Source organism: Eutrema salsugineum, unplaced genomic scaffold (assembly GCF_000478725.1).
Source record: "Eutrema salsugineum unplaced genomic scaffold, Eutsalg1_0 scaffold_8, whole genome shotgun sequence".
Classification (NCBI taxonomy): Eukaryota; Viridiplantae; Streptophyta; class Magnoliopsida; order Brassicales; family Brassicaceae; genus Eutrema; species Eutrema salsugineum.
Window position 1 is genome coordinate 9,214,512 of NW_006256414.1, and position 21,615 is coordinate 9,236,126.

General features: G+C 39.5%; 2 protein-coding genes across 2 annotated transcripts; both read right to left on the reverse strand.

The window, feature by feature from the left end:
• Nucleotides 1-2,046: 2,046 nt before the first annotated feature.
• LOC18009866 (peptide chain release factor PrfB2, chloroplastic) lies at nt 2,047-4,583 on the reverse strand. Its single transcript, XM_024160505.1, has 7 exons — nt 4,090-4,583; nt 3,789-4,001; nt 3,537-3,638; nt 3,322-3,459; nt 2,794-3,098; nt 2,535-2,688; nt 2,047-2,441 (listed from the first exon to the last, which is right to left on the reverse strand). The coding sequence occupies exons 1-7, from the start codon at nt 4,525-4,527 to the stop codon at nt 2,307-2,309; spliced, it is 1,485 nt and encodes a 494-aa protein (XP_024016273.1). The 5' UTR covers nt 4,528-4,583; the 3' UTR covers nt 2,047-2,306.
• A 12,023-nt stretch (nt 4,584-16,606) lies between these two features.
• On the reverse strand, nt 16,607-20,109 carry LOC18010042. Its single transcript, XM_024158954.1, has 5 exons — nt 19,378-20,109; nt 18,201-19,034; nt 17,993-18,115; nt 17,753-17,881; nt 16,607-17,269 (listed from the first exon to the last, which is right to left on the reverse strand). The coding sequence occupies exons 1-5, from the start codon at nt 20,107-20,109 to the stop codon at nt 16,607-16,609; spliced, it is 2,481 nt and encodes an 826-aa protein (XP_024014722.1).
• Nucleotides 20,110-21,615: the final 1,506 nt, after the last annotated feature.

Here is a 21,615-nt window from a genome sequence, read left to right on the forward strand (position 1 = left end):
TTTTTGGAGTCATTTTTTGACCAGAATGCATCATTAATAATGAAATCCTTAACTGAATTCCATTTTTCTTCTTGAAAAGCATTGTTGTAATATGAAACCATTACAAGATTTGTCATAGAGGCTTGAAGTTTGCATTTTTACTAAAAATGTAGTTGGTAAGAAATATTGTTTTATATGTTAAAATAGTAAACACCATACCATTTAATAATATAATATATGCACTTCTTTATGTGTTAAAACCTATATTTTTTTAAGATAGCAACTGACTAAAGTCATCAAGGTGACTAAATTACTTGTAAAAGAAAAGAAATTATTCTGATAACATAGTGAATACTTACTTCATTGACAAAAATGAACTTTAAACCTTCAATTTCTTGCGGACCAACATTCTCTCACTTCTTCAGCACCATTATTGAGATTTTCCATTCATATCTCCAACCATGTAACTGAGAAACTTTGTCAAAACATTCCATTTCAGAAGGTACTCGTTTTGCTAAACAAAAATATGACATCAAATTTTTCCTTTCTTTACAAACAGAGTTAACCTAATTGAATAGGCTTAAATGATATTGAGAATATAGTTTCTTATTCATTATCACTTTGGATATCAACTTTTGTAATTAGATTCACTTAGTATAAATATAAATGCATAGTTAGAAGCGCTCCTATGGACTATGCTTTCTATGGTTGACAATCAGAGGACAGAAGTAGCATTTGCTACAAACTGTTCTAATGTGGTGAAGATGGTGTCGTCACCCAAAGAGTGGCCGGCTTTTGCTCTATAGTTGGAGGAAACTGGGAAGTATAAAGAGAGGTTTGTCTTCTTCTCATTGATCCATGTTCCACGGGCAGAAATACAAAGGCAAACAAATTAGCACGAAGCACTAGAGTCTACACAGAAGATGTTATCTATGTTAACTCATCGCCATTGATTTGGCTTACAAAATCGTGTTAGGTGTTGAGGCCGTCGACCAAAAAAAATTAAGACAAAAAATTATAAAATATATGTATTAAGAGAAATGGTTACTATAATCTATAACTACCAAATGTGATAACTAAGAAAAAAATTATTAATATTTTAGTTTGCATCATACTTATATAGATGCAATAGAATCACATTTCGTGACGAAACAGGATCCATATGATTAACATTATGGCATGATCGCCTCGGTCACCTAGGCACATCAATGATGCAAAAAATCGTAGAAAACTCACGTAGTCATTCGTTGAAAATTCAGGAGATACATCAGAGAAATAAAATGACATGTGCTGAATGTTCTCTTGGTAAAATGATTATAAGGCCATCGCCAACCAAAATTGACAATGAATCACCAAAGTTCTTTGAACGAATTCAAAGGGATATTTGTGGACCAATTCATTCACCGTGTGGACCATTCCACTATTTTTTTATATTAATTTTTGATGCATCTAACAGATGGTCAATTGTCTGTCTATTATCATCTTGAAATATGGCATTTGCGAGATTTCTAACTCAGATAATAAAACTGCGAGCTTAATTTCCTAATTATTCCATTAAGAGAATAAGATTAGACAATTCAGGTGAATTTACATCTCAAACATTCAATGATTATTGCATGGTAATGGAAATTGAAGTTGAACATTATGTCGCTCATGTTCATACACAAAATGGTTTGGTTGAATCATTAATTAAACATTTGCAATTGATTGCAAGACCATAACTTGATTATGACATCAAAATTCCCAACATCTATATGAGGACATGCTATTTTGCATGCAGAAGCACTCATTAGCACATTTGGTCGAAAACCAAATATTTTCCATTTAAGAATCTTTGATTGTACAGTTTACGTACCAATAACACCACCACACAATGTACCACACAATGTACAAAGATGGAATCACAAAAACAGTTGGGAAACCATCACACAATGTACAAAGATGGAATCAGTTGAGAATATATATTGGATATGATTCTCCATTAGTTATGATACCACAGATTGGTGAAGGACAATAGGAAAGTAGATAATGTTTGGTTATAGAAAGTAGAGAAAAAAAAAAGTTAAATCGGAAATAGGTGATGACATCTCGGCAAATGTAACATCCAATTTTTTCAAGTTTAATATATAGAGGATTTAATGGTTCCCTGATATTTAATGGAATTTTGTATCTATTACACATAAAATATTGGAATATAAAGATTACTAACTTAATGCCTTTTGAAAACAAGGAATGAGCCTGCGTCAATAATCCTTTCGGAGTTTAATAGTACAACTCCCTTAAGACTAACTACTGAAGAGGCAAAGATAGCTCAAGAATCAAAAAGCTTAATGTTCTTCATCACTTTTGTCCAAAGAAGAAGACAAGAAGCTCAAGATGAAACCATCTAAGTCTCCTTCAAGAACCGAGTCAGGATCAGAGACTTCGTAGTTTGTTCTCAGATCCTTCACCATTCTGTATGGCTACAAAAATAAAACAAAGAATTTATACTCGTCTCGTTTTCAGCTAATATACCCAAATTACAGCGGAAAATGCATGAAATCGGCATTACTTACATGGAGAACATAAGTTCTTATTTGGTTCCCCCAACTGATCTCGGTAAGTGATTGTGTATGTTGCGCGTTCATTGCTGTCTGACGAGCCATCTCTAGTTGGTCTAATCGTGATTGTAATACTGCCATTGCTGAAGCCTTGTTCATATGCTGCGACCTGCATACCAAAAACAGGGATGGGCATCAAAACCAAACTGAAACCGAAAAGTTAAACTGAAAACAGTTTCTTTAAACTGAAAAAGTGAGACTTTAAAAACCAAACCTTTCATTCTGACAAGTTGCTGTTATTCCAGTTGGTATGTGAATGATTCTCACAGCACTGTCTGTCGTGTTAGCATGCTGTCCACCGGCTCCACCAGATCGGAACCGCTCTATCCGGAGATCCGAGTCATTGATCTGCACTCGGGTCGACCCGTCACCAAGTATTGGAATCACTGCAACAGCTGCAAACGAAGTGTGTCTCCGTTTTCCACTGTCAAAAGGGGATATACGCACCAGCCTGTGAACTCCAACTTCTGCTTTGGCGTATCCATACGCGTATTCACCGTTCACTTTGATTGTCGCACGCTGATCAGGACAATAGATCAATCATAAGCCAAAGGTTCAAAATTTGGATTTTGACCAATTGCTCTTGTGTTAGTAGTCTAGTGCTGGAGCATTGTAAGCCTATATTTGAATCAGTTAGCTAGAGAGATAACAAATTCTGGATTCGTTTAAGTCTCTCTATGATGTGTAGTTCTTGTTGAACTGAATAAAGAAAGAGTTTCTATCTATTAAGAAAAAATCAAACCTTGATTCCTGCTATCTCCCCAGGCATTTCATCAACCACAGTGACAGAGAATTTACGTCGTTGAGCCCATGTTTTGTACATTTCCATTACCATTTCTGCCCAATCGTTGCTCTCTGTACCTCCAGCTCCAGCTTGGACCTATTCAACAAACCATTTAAGCTTTTCAACATAAACTCAAAGAATGAAAACTCTAATGCATATTGTCTCTAAGTCACCTCGATATAACACGAACAAGGATCGTTCTCTGCAGATAATAAAGCCTCGAGTTCTTTCTCTTTCGAAACTCTTCTCATATCTATCAATGCCTTCAAAGTTTCCTGCAGCAAAAATAAATAGTAATCATGTATTAGCAATACATGTGATTCTATTCTGTATTACTAAAGCCAGATTAGCTGGTTATAAACTACAAACCAAAACATTTCAGAACACATGCCTAGATTATTGAGAAAATGAGTGGAAACTCCCACCGATTCTAACTCTGAATCGTTCTCCTCTTTAGCAAGTTTCAACATGTCAATGTGTTCAAGCAATTCTCTCTCAAAAGTCATAACTCCTTTCATTTTCCCCGTCAGCGAGCCGTGCTCTCGGCTTATCTTACCAGCATGATTTGGATCATCCCATAGATCAGGCTTATTCAGCTCCGCAGATAATACTTTCAGCTTCACCATAAGTTTCTTCCACTAAACATACAAAAACATGTAAAACTTCAATACTCCAACAATGTAATGTAATAACGATGAGAAGCTTGTAAAGTTTCGATTTTTTAACCTGCAACCGTCTCTTGATGACTTGAATAGACTGTGCAATTGCTGCAGCGTGGCTTTTCCAATCACTCTCGTTCTCATCTAAGATCGGCCATTGATTAGCTATGATTCGTTCCACTGTAAGCGCGTCGCAAGTTGCAGCCACGGTTACAGCCTCTGAGCTCAATGGTCTAGCCGTGGAAACGAAACTGCTCTTAGAGTAAGCAAGATTACCGAATTTCTGATTCAGATAAGAGATTTTTCCAGATTGAGAACCAAAAGATGTGGTTTTGAAGCTTCTAGTGAAAACTGAGGAGAGCCCAGAAGTAGAAGAGACTGAATCGCTGCAATCTGTATCCGACGGAGAGTTATAGGAAGAGAGAATAGTTCTGGTTTTGGTTCGATGGGTTTGCCAGAGAAGGAAGGATCTGCTTCGTGATCTTTTGATGATTAACAATGACATTTCTGATTTCTCCTCTGTATCGGAAATTTGATCAGAAGAAAGTTGTTGAATCTTCCTCTGTAGGGTTTTGTGATTTCTGAGCAGGCGAACGGTGTCGTGGCGAACAAATCGCAACCAGAATAGTCAAACCAAACCAAACCAAACTAAACGTAATTTAACCAAAGCCGGCCCGAAATTAAGTTGTAAACTGCTCGCTTTTAGTTTTTTGAAAGGGTTGTTTTGAAAATAAAGGACGTTTTTAAGTTTTAATTTGAGAAAATGGTAGTTTTAAGTTTTAATTGGTCGGGGTTGGGATATATTTGAATAATGGCAAACTTACCTTTTTTTCTGAGAGAGAGAGAGACAGTACAGTCTGTTCTTAGAGAGAGACATACTCAGAAAATACCGTGGGTCCCAGGCGAAGTCTACATCCGGGCGCGTAACAGGCGGGAAGAGAGCACTCACGCGCGTGATTGGGTCGTTTTTTGGGCCCGATGTCGAATTTGGGAATGAAATTCTCAAAAACCACCTTTCTGGACCTCGGTTATGGGCCGGAAACTACCCAACTAATTACACGAAAAACTACTTTTCACATTCTCTTTTTAATTTTGGCGGGAAAATTGTGGTTAATTAGAGATAATGGAGATAAATTGGTAAAAATAAGAAACAAAGTACCCTAACCAAATTAAAAACCCTAGTTTCCCTTTCCAGAAGATGTTGAAATTGAAGGGGAAATTATGCGATGATCAAGAGGACAACAACCACAGTTAGTAACTTAATCCTATTATTGTACACCCATAGATTTGTCATTGTTATTTTCGATTTTTTTCGGTCTGGTGTTCGCTATTTGCCAGTAGTTTTTTATAGATATGGTGTTCGCGAATTGCAGTGGATGCGTTCATTCTTGTTATGGCGGGAACGTGGATAAGGTACTATATAGGAGAATGAGATTTCAAAATGGACATATCTCGTCGTGGAAGGTGCATAAATTGCAAAGATGTGTCCGGACCAGATGATTTGAGAAATCTGATTGCGCATGAGTTCGGATTAGACACGAGAGTTGTTTCGGTGGAGATTTCCTACTGGTTTGATGATGTTCTAGCTGAGCTTAATGGTGATGGGAGTTGTCCATGTGTAATAGTTACTCCTCGAGAGTATAAATTCTTCCTTTCGCTGCATAAGTCTGACAAGTCTGTGAATTTATTTGTCACATTCAAGGAGTCAGTATATGGTGAAATGGTGAGATTGAAACAGAAGGAAAGTCTTGAAGTTCAAATTGCGAGGGAACGGCGAAAGTCCTTAGGGCCAACAAACTTCATTGCCTCTTCTTCGGCTGAGTCTAGACAACCCGATGATGAAGCAGATGATGAAGATATCGATGATTGTTTGCTGATAGCACATGCCGAGAAAGTAGAGGCAGAGGCCGCAATGAACACCTCCAAAGGTGTACAACCTGAAGCTGTCTCTGTAATCCATCCTCCAATGGGATTAAAAATGTCCCAGGAATCAGAGAAAGTAGCGGCTAAGGCCAGCACTAACACCTCCGTTAATGTAAAACCGGATGTTCCAAGTCACGCTGTCTCTGTTCACCACCCTGAGTTGGAATTAAAAATGTCCCAGGAATCAGATGAGGCGAGAGATTCGGAAGAGAAGGAAGCTGATGATGTTGACGATGCAGAATACCGATCTGATGATGATTATGATCCGGATTATGATTTTGACTGGTGGAATGATTACGTACTAGCAGATGGTAAGGGTTTCCATTCTAAACCTGGATTTGATGAGGATAAGGATGACTCTGGTAGTTCAGGCGGTTGTGGAAGTACTCGCGGAAGTGAGCCGAGTAATTCAAACCATATAGACAACTTCATTGTCTTAACGGAGAGTCCTATTCATTTTCCTGGAAGAAATAGGACTGTATGTGAGAATGTTCTGGCTCCCCATGTAGATGATGATGATTTTGTGCAGACTCCGACAGGTGATGTCAGTTGGGGGCGTCAGAATGGCGGTGCAGAGCTGAAGAAAATGATTAAACGTACATAACTATATGGATTTCCGGATGTGGCACCAGTCTCTGATGAAATGGCAGGGGATTTCGATGAACTTGATTTGTCAAATGAAGATGGAGAGATCTGGGTTGGAAAAAAGTTCAGGAACAAGGAACACTTTAAAATCACGTTGGCCATCAATGCGCTGAAGAATATAGTGACGTTCGAATTCAAAAAGCATGCGAAGAAGTACACAGTCGCCGAATGTCCATCAAAGATATGTGATTGGAGAGTGTTGGGGGGTCAAGTTGGCAAGTCGGCGTTGTATGAGGTGAGGAAGGCGTGTTTGAAGCATACATGCCACCCGGATACAAGAAAGAAATTTTCTAAACATGCTACTTCTAAAGTCATGGCGGCTCTGCTGAAGTCTAAGTATGAGAATGCAATAGTTGGGCCACGTGCGAGTCAGCTACCTGCGATTGTTCTCTCCGAATATAATATTACAGCCTCGTACTGGAAATGCTGGAAAGCTAAGGAACTGGCTATATACTCTGCTCACGGAACAGAGGAGACTTCTTTGAAATTATTACCGATTTACCTCCATGTGCTCAAGTATGCTAACCCCGGCACCATAACGCATTTGATAACCGAGAGCGAGGGAGATGAAAAAGAAGGAAAATGTATTACCAGGTTTAAGTCCGTATTTATGGCATTGGCTGCGTGTATATCTGGATGGAAACATTTGAAACAAGTACTTGTTGTTGATGGGACTCACCTCACTGGTAAGTATAAGAGTTGTCTATTAACGGCCAGTGGACAAGATGCTAATTACCAGGTATTTCCAATAGCGTTCGCCGTTGTTGATGCAGAGTCTGACAAGACGTGGAGGTGGTTCTTTGAGAAGTTGTTAGAAATTATTCCAGATTCCTCTGATCTTACTATTATCTCGGATAGGCACGGTGGAATTGCCAAAGCTAAAAAGAAATGGTATCCACAGTCACACCACGGTGCATGTCTTGTCCATATCCAGAGAAATGTTCACGGTAAATTCAAAGGTTCCGGTCATAAAGGGTTGGTCGGAAAGGCTGGAGAAGCATTCACAGTTTCTAATTTCAAGAAACTATACGCAAGGCTGAAGGATGTTGATTATGGTTGTTGGGAGTACATGGAAAAAATCCCTCTTGCGCTGTGGACTAGATCACACTTTTCTGGTCAGAGGTATAATATGACCTCCAGTAACATTGCAGAGTCTCTGAACAATTTACTATTAGCTCCAAGAGACAGTCCAATCGTTGCAATGCTAGAATTTATCAGGCGAATGTTAAGTAGGTGGCTTGAATGCAGAAGAGAGACCATTCAAAAGCTGGATGGTGACATTACAGAAGAGGTTGACAAGTTAATGAACCTGCAACAGCAAAAATCTGCTGCACTATCGGTTCAAGGCATTTCTTTGTGGGAGGTTGAAGTGAGTTCTGAGTTCGGTGTACGGAGGCTTGTTGATCTGGAAAACAAAACATGCTCATGTCTAGAGTTTCAGACATTGAAATACCCTTGCCGACATGCAATGGCCGCGGCTAGGCTTCGCCAAGGTGAATACAGCAGTTTGGTTGATCCAATTCTTAAAAAAATCAATTTGGAGTGCAACAGTTTCTGGCAAAATCCTACCAGTGCCCGACCCTGACGACATTCGTATCCCAGCAGAAGTGCGTGACCTTATTATTATGCCACCTAAGGCAAAGCGTCCATCAGGAAGGCCTACGACGAAGAGAAAACTTTCAGCAGGAGAGTATCCTCAGATTAGTGTACACTAAACATATATTTTTTTCCCAGTGATACTGATTACTGATTAATGATTACTGATATACGCTGTTGCAGGTTGCGAAAAAAAAAGAAACCAAACAAATGCTCGAGATGTGGAAATCCCGGCCATAACCGGGCAAAATGCAAGGAACCATTGGGTTGACCGGGTGTGGCTTTTGTGTGTGTCATGTTGCTTTTTGTGTGAGGATGTTGCTTTGTTTTTCGGGTTTGTTTCTAGCGTACACTATGTTTCCCTCCCTCTATTTAAACTTGGAAAGGCATGAACTATGTTATATTTGTTATGAAATTAATGATGTTTACTGGACAAGGTGTACACAGTGCGTACACCCTTGTCGGTGGACACAGTTTGTGGACACTGTGATCTCGCTTTGTTTTTCGGGTTTGTTTCTAGCGTACACTATGTTTCTCTATATTTAAACCCGGAAAGGCATGAACTATGTTAAATTTGGTATAAAAATGATGATGTTTACTGGTCAAGGGTGTACACCCTTGACGGTGGACACAGTTTGTGTACACTATGATGGTGGACAACATAGGCAAGTTTACATCATATAGTGTATTTGCATTATGGCTTATTTATAAGTTTACATTTATATGGTGACGCATATAAATTTATGTGTATGGACGTTAGGGGTTATGTTTAGGGTTTAGGGTTTAGGGCTTAGGGTTTACGATGTAGGGTTTAAAGGTTCACCCTATGAGAATGGTGTTTTCAAACTAGACATTCACTTTCCGCTTGACTACCCTTTCGCGCCTCCTAGGGTAAGGATTGAAGCATATCATTGCTTTCTCAAATTGCTGTATTTTTAGGGTTTAGGATTTAGTCAATAAAGATTTCAATTACTAATAACACTGATTTTTTTCAGGTGATGTTCAAAACAAAAGTCTATCACCCAAACGTTACAACTTATGGGAACATTTTTCTGAAGATGTTGAACCCAACTCACTTCAGGACCAACAACAGCATCAATGATGTATTTTTACATATGAAAGAAATAAATCGTTATTGTGTTTTATGGAATATAATATTAATTCCGTTTAAATAAGGGATTAACTGTGTTTACATGTATATGTAATCAGGTACTGACGGAAATACACCAAATGTTAACTGCCCCACAAATAGGGGATGGACACTTTTTTGTTGAAGAAATTGCTAGGATTTACGTGGAAGACAGGGCTGCTTTTGAAACCACTGCACTTGCGTGGACGGTGGAGCACGCCGGAGGAGCATAAACTCCTTAATTGTACTTTTAATTATGTTTGTTGAATTGTGTATTATGTTTTGGAAAAAAATAAGACCTCTATTTTGTTTGTTGGAAACATTATGACTTCAAATTAACTTTTTAATATGGTTTTTATGTTTAGGATTTGATAAATTGTCGAAGCATAAATTTTCGAATGATTTCATGAAACAAAAGTCATCGAATATTAATTCAAAGATTGTTCATTACATACTAAAAAGGAAATATATGTGTACACTTCATATAGTGTACACATACTAGTGTACACTTTCAAAGGTGTACAGCATAAACTTATTTTTAAAGCATTTCGCAGATACGCCTAGCACACCAATATATGAAGCAACCATTGCAAAGTACTCGGATCTCAGGTTCGAAATGATCAAATGCACAATCAGGCAGCTTGATGACGTCGTCGTTTGGATATGAAAATGAGTTTGAGTACGTATCCATGTATGCAGTTCCGTAATATGAAATCTCAAGAATTAACTCCTCACCTAATTGTCGCACGCGCTCTGACTGTAGACTTCCGTGATGCGTTGCCAACAGTTGCAATGTTTGGCTTGTGGAACAAGGGTCACCCAAGCAAACGCTGAACATGGCCGACGCCAGGGTGGAGAGAGCGTCGGTGAGAACATTTGGTTCCAGCATCGTCCTACTTGCAATGAGATCTGCGCCTCTGGTTGCAAGTCTCAGGCCTTCCCAGTATCTTGCCTCAGGGTTTCCACTCGCCAAACATTTCAGAAAGAATGGGCGTCTTTCCTTTCCAGGGCATATGTCGTTGGGGACACAGCAAAGGGCATAAATGTTGGAAGCTTTGAGGACATCGTCGGTGAAAACAAGCCGGAGGGTGCGCTTTCCAGCGCGCACAAATGGTCCGAGTCGCCAAAATGCTGCGCTGCCGAGCCTCTTGAGGATTTCGATAAGAATTTCATCAGGCAAGTCTGGGAGCGACATGTTCGGTTTAGGGTTTGTTATGTTTGGTTTAGGGTTTCTTTTCGCTGGAATGGAGGCAAGTTTTGTTAAGACATAGCAAAATCATCATATATGGACTTCACTGGTGTGTGGTTGGGGGGTGGAGAATTTATTATACGGTCGAAAATAATATAATAGTGTACTCCCTTTTAGTAAATATTTCACCTACCCGTTTTGTACCACCAATTTTTTATAATGGCCAGTTCTCTTTTATTAAAATGCCCGAAACTAGTAGTTACATTTATAATGTAGTGCGACGTGTTGGGGTCAGTTTAGCAGTTATTGAAGTGGCTCTTATCTGTATACCAACCACGAATTAGGACATTTATATATCTATCCACTTACCTTGTCTACAAATAAAGGGAATCAAATTTATTTTACACCAATGTGAAAGAACAATGCACTACTTAGACGATAATGTTTTAGGGTTAATAGTAAAGAAACTAGCTGAGGATGATTCCTATCATCTTGGCCCCTTTATTCGCGCAGGAAAACGTGGAAGAGCCATCGCGTTGACCGACGACGTGTTACGCTCTGCAGACATCTCTCGATTGGTTGACACACCGCTCGACGTATCCCCTAGGAGCCCTTACCGCCCATTCTTTGAGCGTTGTCTTGGCGCCTGTAATCCACGAGCTATTTATTTCGAAGCCATTAGAGTTGCCGTGAGTGAGCAAAGATTGTATTCAGCGATTACAATGCTTAACCGACTTGTCCCATGTGATAAACATGCTACTTTCCCATGTGCCATGTTTGAAATTTGCGTCGGTCGTCCACGAAGGGCTAAAAAACTCCTCACCGATGTATTCACTCACCACGTCCCTTATGCCGCTTATGAAATGAAGCTGTTAGCGCACGCCGTTATACGTCACGTATGGGAGTTCGCACTGGGGCCGTTTGAAGATCCGTGGGGTGGCCTTTGGACCTTCCCCATCACACTACAAGAAGAACCTATATCGGAGTGTGTAGATGACCATTACGATGGCTCAAATACACCAGACTGCGAGTATTGCCTTCTACAATGCACGACTCTGTGCATAAGATATTTACTTTAGTTTAGTTATTTTATTTGCAAGTACTAGTTTAATTTTTGTAATAAATTTAAGGTGGAAACTAAGTGAACATCACTTGACGATATTATTGTAACAAGTAGCTACTAAGAACTTAACTAGTTGTAACAATGTAACTAGTACTTTAATTTCTGAAGTTGGTAAACATCACTTCACAAACTTATTGTAATATTACTTCTGTTCAACTACACGCTAATTGTCTTACCATTAACTGTTACTCAACTACAACTACCCATCCAATTCAATATATAGTTTCATAAAATTGCGAAGAAAGTTCACCCTACACAAACCCTATATCCTTCCAAAAAAAATGCCAGATTTACAAGATCATATTTTCGAAATCATTGTCAAGAAAGTTGCTGAGTCTGACTGCATCTACCTTGGACCGATTATTCTGGCAGGGACCCGTGGTAGAGACATTGCGTTTAGCGCGGAAGTACTCAGATCGGCATACCTATGGACATTGCATGACACACCATCTCGGATATACCCTGGTGGAGTATATCGGCCTTTATTCCTGCGCTGCTTAGCGTCGAAAAATCCACGGGCCATATTGGTCGAAGCTATAAGGTTTGTGTCAACAGAGGAGAAGATCTATACCGCCATCAGGATGCTAAATAAGCTCGTTCCATCAGACGTCTATGCCACTTACAGCTGTGCCATTTTGCAAATGTGCGTGGGTCGCCCTAACAGAGGGAAAAAACTTCTAAAGATGGTTTTCAGGTACCACTATCCTCATGATTCTCGTGAAATTCTTGAAGTCGTCGAAGATATAGTATATTTATTCTGGTCATTTTGAATAAACATACATACGAGAAAACGTTCAGGTACCCTAGTCTCATTCATGAAGACTACTCTGCGTCGTGCGAAGTGTATCACGAGAATGTGCATTACATTGTTAGATGTGAAAATTGTTATCTTAGATGTTCGGCAGAAAAAATAGCAAAAATGTTATAGTATCGATGTGCTATTGTTACATGTTGTGGTTATTTCAATAATAAATATGAAGTTTAAAATACAGCCTTATGTCTAAAAGGGTTTACAATCCCGTATACCAATGTTGGTGTACGTTTACGAACCCGTATACCAATGTTAGTGTACGTTTACGATCCCGTATAGATGTTAAAATTGTTATCTTAGATGTTCGGCAGAACGCTTTGCAAAAATGCTTTAGTATCAATGTGCTATTGTTAGATGTTGTGGTTATTTCAAAAATAAATATGAAGTTTAAATACAGCCTTATGTCCAAAAATTGTTTACAATCCCGTATACCAATGTTGGTGTACGTTTACGAACCCGTATACCAATGTTGGTGTACGTTTACGAACCCGTATACCAATGTTAGTGTACGTTTACGATCCCGTATTCATCGTTCTTTTAAAAGATGTAATGTTACTTTATTTTCAACATGTAGGTGTACGTCTATAGGTATACTGTAATAGGTGTACATAAATAATTACAGTGAATAGGTATAGTGTAATATGTATACTGTAATAGGTGTACATAAATAATTACAGTGAATAGGTGTACATAATTAATTACTGCCCTAGACGAAATGAAATCCTGGCACTTTCATTTATGTATTTCGAATGGCTTAATTCTCCATATTTTATGTAAATGGTAAGAGCTATGATAAAATCAACATAAGTACTAAAAATATCATAAATCAACATAAGTACTAAAAAACGAAAGCAGACAAGCAATTTCAAAAACATCAGTTGTAGTTCGGAACACTAAGACAACATAAATAATTAACGAAACACAAATGCAACCAAATACTAAGATTACGGCTTTCACCAATCGAGCATGACCGGCCAGCTTGGAACGACGTTCCTAATGAAGCGGAAGAACCTTTGGGTCTCTTGGGCCCAGAAACAGGTTGTGCACTTTGGCTGCTTAAAGTCTTCTCTAAACCACTGGAGCCAGTAATTGATAACCCCGCACTGACAGGTGTACAGCGCAAGGAATCTCGGATGAAAGGCAGCCGCTTTCTTAGTGAAATCCACTGGCAAATCGAAATTCCATCTGTGTGGAACATCGGCCAGCAACAACCGGCTCAACCTCCTCCGGTTTTGCACCGTGAGCCTGCCCAAATACTCCTCTGCACAGACGAAGTCTTCCGGCACAGCTCTGAGCCACATCCCGTACACAAAAAGGGCTCGGTCGTAGCCTCCCTACGCAGTAGCCCTTATCAATTCCACGCCTTCACCATCGTGGAAGAAAAAGTAGGCTTGCATCCCCCTGTCGAAAATAACCCCTGGATTACCCGCGTCATAGAATCTCCTCATCATCGCTGGGTAATGTGGAACCGCCGCTGGTTCATGCACGATTTCAGCGGGATCAATGGCTCGATAGAAACCCCTGCTTGTGCCGATACGGTTGAAACGAGAACAAACAGCACGGAGGCGGGCTATTTCCCTTATAGTTGGGTTTGTAGCGGCCAGAATTTGTTCCAGCAATTCATCAGAGAGTGAGTGAAGATAGGAAAAAGCACCAACACCACCTCTGTTTCTCCTTCGAACCATCGTTTATTTTGGTGAAAAGAGAAAAGATAAGAAAATGTAATGAGGAAGAAGAGATAGGATTGAAAATGGTTTGAAAGAGGAAGTTATGATGGTTCTAAGTAGGCAGTTATGGTGAAGGGATTGAATTTAAAGAGGTAGTAGTGCGGTTTTAATAGAGCCGAATAGATGTCTTTGAAGAGAGACGTTGAAAAGAGACGAAAATGTGTCTTTTCGTTTACCGCCAAAATTAAATTACCACAATAAATACAGAGAATTACCAAATAAAAGCAAATTTCATCATTAAACTTTTTATGATATCTGAAAAGAGACGAAAATGTGTCTTTGAAGAGAGACGTTGAAAAGAGACGAAAATGTGTCTTTTCGTTTACCGCCAAAATTAAATTACCACAATAAATACAGAGAATTACCAAATAAAAGCAAATTTCACCATTAAACTTTTTATGATATCTGAGACAATAGTATTAGTTTACCACAATACATTTATGATATCTGACACAATACTATTAGTATTTATGATATTATCGAAATTTCATTAACAACCCAGCCCTTTTTATATTTGTTGGAAATAAATTTCTTGTCATCATTACAGACGTTTTCTCAATATCACGTTACCCGAGATATAGAGTACAGATTGTCCACATAGACGAAATCATGCATATTTTTAAAAATATGCGTACAGAAATAGGTAAGGTGAGACTTTTAATAAATAATGTCGTTTGTATATCCATCTTCTCTAAAAATTCCCACAAAAGAGATAATGTCGTTTGTATACTCAAATATATAATATGTGATAAATGTAACATTCAGGTGTACAAATTTAGGTGTACATATTGAGGTTTTCTTTTTTTTTTTTAGTTATTAGGCGCACAAAGAGAGTTAAACTGAGACTTTAAAGATATAATAGAATGGTTCTCGAGAAAGTGAAACTACCACCCACCGAAATTAAATAAAGTCAACACAATTAAAGTATACATAGATAGAAAGGAAAACAAAGTACACCTACATACATACATACGTAGTAGGCCTAAATAAAAGATTAAATCATAAAGTACGAAATATGGAATCTAATCGATTACACACCAAGGTGTACACAACGCAGGTGTACACACCGAAAATGGTCACCATTCTTCCATTGACGGCCCAGAACGCGCTGCATACCAAACAAATACGAAGAACTTTTGCGTTTCCTGTGCCCAGAAACACGACGTGCACATGCTTGGCCCCTTTAACAATTCGTCATGCCAATCAAGTTGAGCATTGGCAACACCACAGCGCCAAGACCAAAGTGTGGCAAACTGAGCATTAGTCTCAAATCTCATCCTCGAAAACTCTTCAGGCAAATTAACATAACCACGCTCACCTCCATCAATAATTTTCCGAATTATTCTCCTCATTGCCCCCTGCTTAGTTTTGAAAGATACTCTAAACCCACGGGGTCTTCGACCACTGCTTTCATGTACATGCCATACATGTAAATACCTGTTTCGTATCCCATATCTGCAGATTCCTTGATGAGTTTTATGCCACCTTTGTCTCCACGGCAGAAGTAGTCTTGCATCCCCTTCATGAACAGCAAACCAGGATTGTGTGCGTCATACATCCTCCTCAACAAGTTGGGAAATTCCCAAAACGCGATAAAAGGCATATCGAAATCTTTGGGAATAGGCATCTCCAATTCCACGGGATCAACCGATGCGAGAAAATTTTTGGTTAAAGTGCAGGCCTGGAACCGTTTGCAAACTTGCTTCAATGTGAAAATTTGTTGGACGGAGTTGCAACTGTATGCGAGAACCTTCTCCAATAGTTCGTCGGGAAGCGCCATCAGAGGGGATTGACAATCACGGATATCCGCATCACATCACCCTCTCTTTGGTGCCATAGTTAATTTGTGAGGTTCAATTGTGATGAAAACGGTTGTTTATGGAGATGGAATAACTGCAGTTTAGGATTTGTGAAGCGGAACGGTTCTTTATGTTGCATATATATAATAATAAAATAAGCCTACTAATTGAGCGTATACATTAAATGCGGTTTCCGTTAAGATTGTAAATGAGTTTGTAAAATTATTGCATAAACCCAAAAATTCCTTGTTGTACACCCAGTTGATGTACACCTAAATGGATATTGGTGGTGTACAGGTACATATTTCGGCTGGAACAAAATATTCACACACCAATTAATAAATACTAAAATAAAGTGAAGTATAAACAAATTTTTCTTTATGTACTCCCATTTGATGCATATTGGTATACAACTAAACGCTATTAGGTGTACGGAAACGCAATTATTAAAGTAAACTAAATTATAACCAAACTAAATAATTGACACACCATTTAATAGATAGTAAAGTAAACTAAAGTAAACTAAATTATAAGCATATAAATTATCAAATAAACTCACATCCTAAACATTATAAAACACATAATCCAACAAATAACCCTTCCTTAAATTGTCAAGTTCAACATTAAACTTCAACATTCGTCCTAAGCGTTGGCAATAGCCGGATTCCCGACAAACTCTTCGTATGAGTCGATGGCGTATTTCTCCCTTAACCTGTCAACGTCATCGTCCGTTATCAAAGCCATATCCTCCACTCCAAGCCCTACAGCATGCATCTCTAAGAATTTGGCCGCACATGGCCCACAGTCACCGGATCTTTTGTTCTGATATATGCCCTCCAAACGACTCCATGTGTAAGGGGTGGTGCGTAGGCCTTCCGTTAATTTGCTATCCAAATAACGCTTCAATATAAATGGCATACTTTGACACACGGGCGCCATATACTGCTCCACAGCCGCTTCATCATTATGACTGATGAATGAGTCCAAAATCTTTATGTTGCCCGTTTTAAAGTCAATTACAAGGCCCACCACATGCTCAGACCCCCAGTTCATCGGGACGTATACAACGTCCACAAACCGTATAAACATTTGCCTCTGCCGCTGATTAGCCCACTTTGCTGGTTTTCCCAATACAATGCCCTGAATGGTTTTCCCCCAGTCATACTGATTTTTGTCTCGCGATATGAAATCGTTGTAGTAGTTGCCGATGATGGATATGAACAAGGTGTCTACAAATGCTACCCTGTCTTTCAAGTAGATTTCTCCTCTACGTCTCCAAAGCATGGCCATTATGACTTGCATGTGCTGACGAATAACAAAACATAAATAACATATATTACAGATAATTAAAGATTGAGTAAGTACTAACTATAACTATATACTCACCATCGTGTTAACCCACTCAGTAGGCTTCGCAATTTGTAGGAAGAATTGATTGTTCACAGTATGACCAGTGACAATGCAAAAGTCGTTGTAATGAGAGCAATTGGTAATTGATTAGAATGAAAGTTTAAGGATAAATTGCTTTCAATACGATATAACTTACATGTTTCTTTCACGCGATAATAACTCGTGAAATGCCTTGATGTGGTCTTGTTCAACGGTTTCGAGTGGTTTGTACGCAGCTTTCGATCTGGATACAAATAGAGCTTTCACCTTTGAATCAGCGGTGTAAATATCTCGAATCTTGTCCGACCGTACACGTGCGCGTTTTCCTCTACCTCTTCCTCCTCTTCCTGTTCCTCTTCCTCTTCCTCCTCTTCCTGTTCCTCCACTTTTTCTCCTTACACCAGACGATCCCTCAACTTCTTGTGGGGGTTTAGGAGTACAAGGGGTCTTCTGCGAAGCATCACTTGCATCCTCAGGCGCATTATGGTAATCTTTCCCCGCTAATGAGTCGTCCTCATTAGCCACAGCCTACAAACCACCGTAACAATAAAGCGTATAACATATCAATCGTATACCTAGCGTATACCTAAACACTACTGTATACACATCCATATCATATGAACAACTTTAATGTCTGACCTCTGCATCCTGCGCATCTGTCTGCGCTTCATGTTTCTTATATGCGTAGCTCAATGGGTGAGGAGTCTGAGGTTTGTAGACTACTAAGGGGCCTGACACCAAATTTGTTCTACCACCATCCACCTGAATAAGTCATAAATAACATAGCACAATACACCCACGTTATGAAACTTAATAGAGTCAGCTGCTGACTAAACAATTAGCTCACCTCGTTGAGGCCAGAAGGTGGATCTTCATCCGAAATGACGAAGTAAGGAGGTGGACGAGTTGTTCCTGAATTGGCTTGTCCCGGTTCAGGGGTCATCGTCGGAGCTTCTGGAGTCTTCAAGTACGCATGGTCCCTGGGAGAATAATGGTCCCCGCCGTAGTAAGTAGATGTCCCTTCTTCATCATCTCTTTCTTTCTGGTGTACACCATCTTCGGGGTGTACACCATCATTATGGCGTACGCTAGACTGTGCCCCATCATAACCTCCTTCTTCACCTCCATCTTCGGCTTCGTCTGCATCTTTATCCGGTTTTGATCCAGCTTTTTTTGTGTGCTGTCTTTCGTCATCCTGTTCCCCTTCTTCTTTTGACTGGTGTACATCGTCATCTTCTTCGTCCTCTTGGTATACGCCCAATCTCTTGTCCAACTCGGTCTTAATGTCTCGAAGGAGCAAAGTATTCTGACGTACTATCCATCTTTTAAGCTCTTTGATGAATCCACTTTCAGGGGATTCATCTTCCGATAGATTAGAAGAGTTCTTGCCCCTGCCTCTCTTCCTCTGCATGGGACGTTTTTCAGTTTGATGAGTTTTCTGTTTCTTCTTCGGTCTGGTGGATGGCTCAGGTTCCTGTGCATTGGTAACCTCGTCCTCTGCATCACTAATATCCACGATAGGGGCCGGTGCCACTGCAAAATCCGAAGGTGTGAATTTGTACCCCTCCGCCATGAGTTCCTGCATGAATGCAACTTCGGCATCCTCTACCTCATCTCCCCAACGCAATTCATTCTGTTGGTCATTCTCACCATCATCCAGTACCATCTGTTTCACAGACAACTAAGACAAAAAAATACAATTGCAAAATTACCAACCAAAATGACAGAGCACTTATCTTTTAAGACAAGTACTACAAAATAAGACTACAAATAGTACTAAATATAGTACTACAAATAATTTACCAGAGGGTCGGATTCCACGGCATGTATGTCCCCAAGATGCAACAGTGTGATAACGTTTTGACAGCCTTCGGGATCTTCAAGGAGAATGTCTTCAAGTTATCAGGTTGAGGAATTTTGGAAACCAACATTGGTATACATTGGAGGGCCATGAGTTGTAGTGATAGAGGGAATCCATAGCATGCACTGGTTTTTTGTTTAAGTTGACGGCGCAATCGTGTTACAGGATTCTCCCTTTTCTCGGCATCCGTGATTGCATTCGGAGCTTGAAAACGAGATACTGTTTTGTTAAAGGATACCCTCCCCCATGGATACAGCATGAACCTATCCAAGTCAGTCAGCATCTCAACGTATTTCTCGGTGAGGGCCAGATTTTTGCTATTGTAAAACAGAACACCGTCGACAAGAACGATTAGGGCCAATGGAAGCTGTTTCCAGCGGGGTAGATCCGGGTCCTTTAGCATTTCAAGCACATCAAACACGTTCATCGCCTTCGCTCTTCCGAACAGGTCTTTCCAGATTCCTGTTTTTCCGACATCTTCTTCTTCTTCTGTGCTATCAGGTTCGGGATTGCAATTCAATCCAGTGATTTCCTTGAACTCCCGTATCGAATATCTCAGAGGCTGTCCACCAAAGAGGAACCAAATCTCGTGTTTCTTCGTGGTCACAAGTTGTCGTGATAGAAGGGCATGAACAAGTTTGGCGCTGTTGCAACATCTTGCAACAAGTAGATGGAATAACTTCCCAAACTGGGAATGAAGTTGTTTCTGAAGATCTTCAGTACCCTTTAATGCCTCGACAAGGAGGCCAATGACATTGGCCTTTGAATATATGTTCAACCGAGCACCAACGGGGTAGCAACCATCGCCGAGGACTCTTTTTGGTAGTTTTTCCGAAAGGTTATTTGAAGCTTCTCCATCTTCGATGCCTGTATTTGAAGGTTCTCCGTCTTCCATACCTGTATTTGAACGAAAACAACAATTCCAAAATGCACGAAAAGATATAGTATTCTGGATAAACAGTAAAATGCGAACCCAGGGAAAATATTTGAGGGAAAGGAGTTCGAAGGAGTTCGAAAGAGAGAACAGAGATGTGGAAAAACTACCCTATTCGTATGGTCTCCTATAAAAACTCCTGTAACGGTTTCTAGATGATATAAGAGTAATCCAACCGTTTGAAATCAATATATAGACATAAGTACTACAGTTCATAACCGCCAATACATAAATCAAGCCAATCAGGCGCCCCGTTTCAATCTTAATCTTAATTTCAATCTTAATTTGAATTACAAACCGCCAGTACAGTTCAGACAAGGTCGAAGTTCATAAATGTAACTTACTTTTAGATTTCTGAGCAGGCCATTCTAGGAAAAGAGGAGCGAATTGTACTTTGGCTTTACACCGCCGGCGTGGATTCAGACGACTCGAGTGAATGGGATGTTCAACCCGGTCACTCCGTCACGGTGGCATGGGCGGCGAGTGGTCCGTCGGAGCTGTCTTCGAGTTACTCCGGAGTGCTCGCCTCGAAACCGGAGGCACGGTGTTGTTCCGCGTTAACGATTTTTTAACTTTCCGCGCCATTACAACGGTTAATCGGAGGCTAATCGGAGCTGGATTGCCGGAGATGGTAGATAGACGACGTCCAGATGTGGATCCCAAATTAAATTTTTAATATAAATGTTGGGGTGTCGATAAATTATACATTTCGTTTTACTTCGGTTTATGCTATTGGACTTCGGTTTCAAATTTTGTGTAATCGGTTTACCAAATCGGATTTAATCAGACATTTTTAGTTATTTTACTTCGATAATGGCAATTTAAAAAATAAAATTTGCCTAAGGGCCCTTGTGGGAATACAAACAGTAAAAACAGCCATTTCCTTCTATGGTTTTCAAAACATCCTATTCCTCAAATTTAAAACTTAAAAACATCCCATTCAGCAATTTTCTCTTTTTGAAATCCAAGAAACCGGAAGTGAAATCGTGTAACCAAACTGCGAACCGATAAATTCATTAAAATTTTATATTGTATTGTTGCCGTGTAAAACCGGATCTAGTAAACCAGACCTATTAAACAAGAGAAAATTTTTTTTTAAAAAATGTAAGAATGTAATGAAATAGAAGGCCAAGGAATGTTGGAATAAGGCTCCGAATAGAGAAAGCGAATCAGGCGATGCGGATTTAGCGGTTCAAACAAATCAGATGAATCATGTGCGGATTAGACGGATCTGACGGATCAAGTGCGGATTAGATAGATCTGGCAGATCAAATGCAGAGCAAGCAGATCGAACGGTTCAATATATTGTTGAATGAGAAAAGTGGTTCATAACTTATATTTAAATTAAATATAAATAGAGTAAATCTAATTATAGTTATATATATGTATATTATATATTCCTTCTGTTTCTTTATATAAGCAGTTTTGAATGATTTTTTTTGTTTCATAATATAAGCTGTTTTCAAT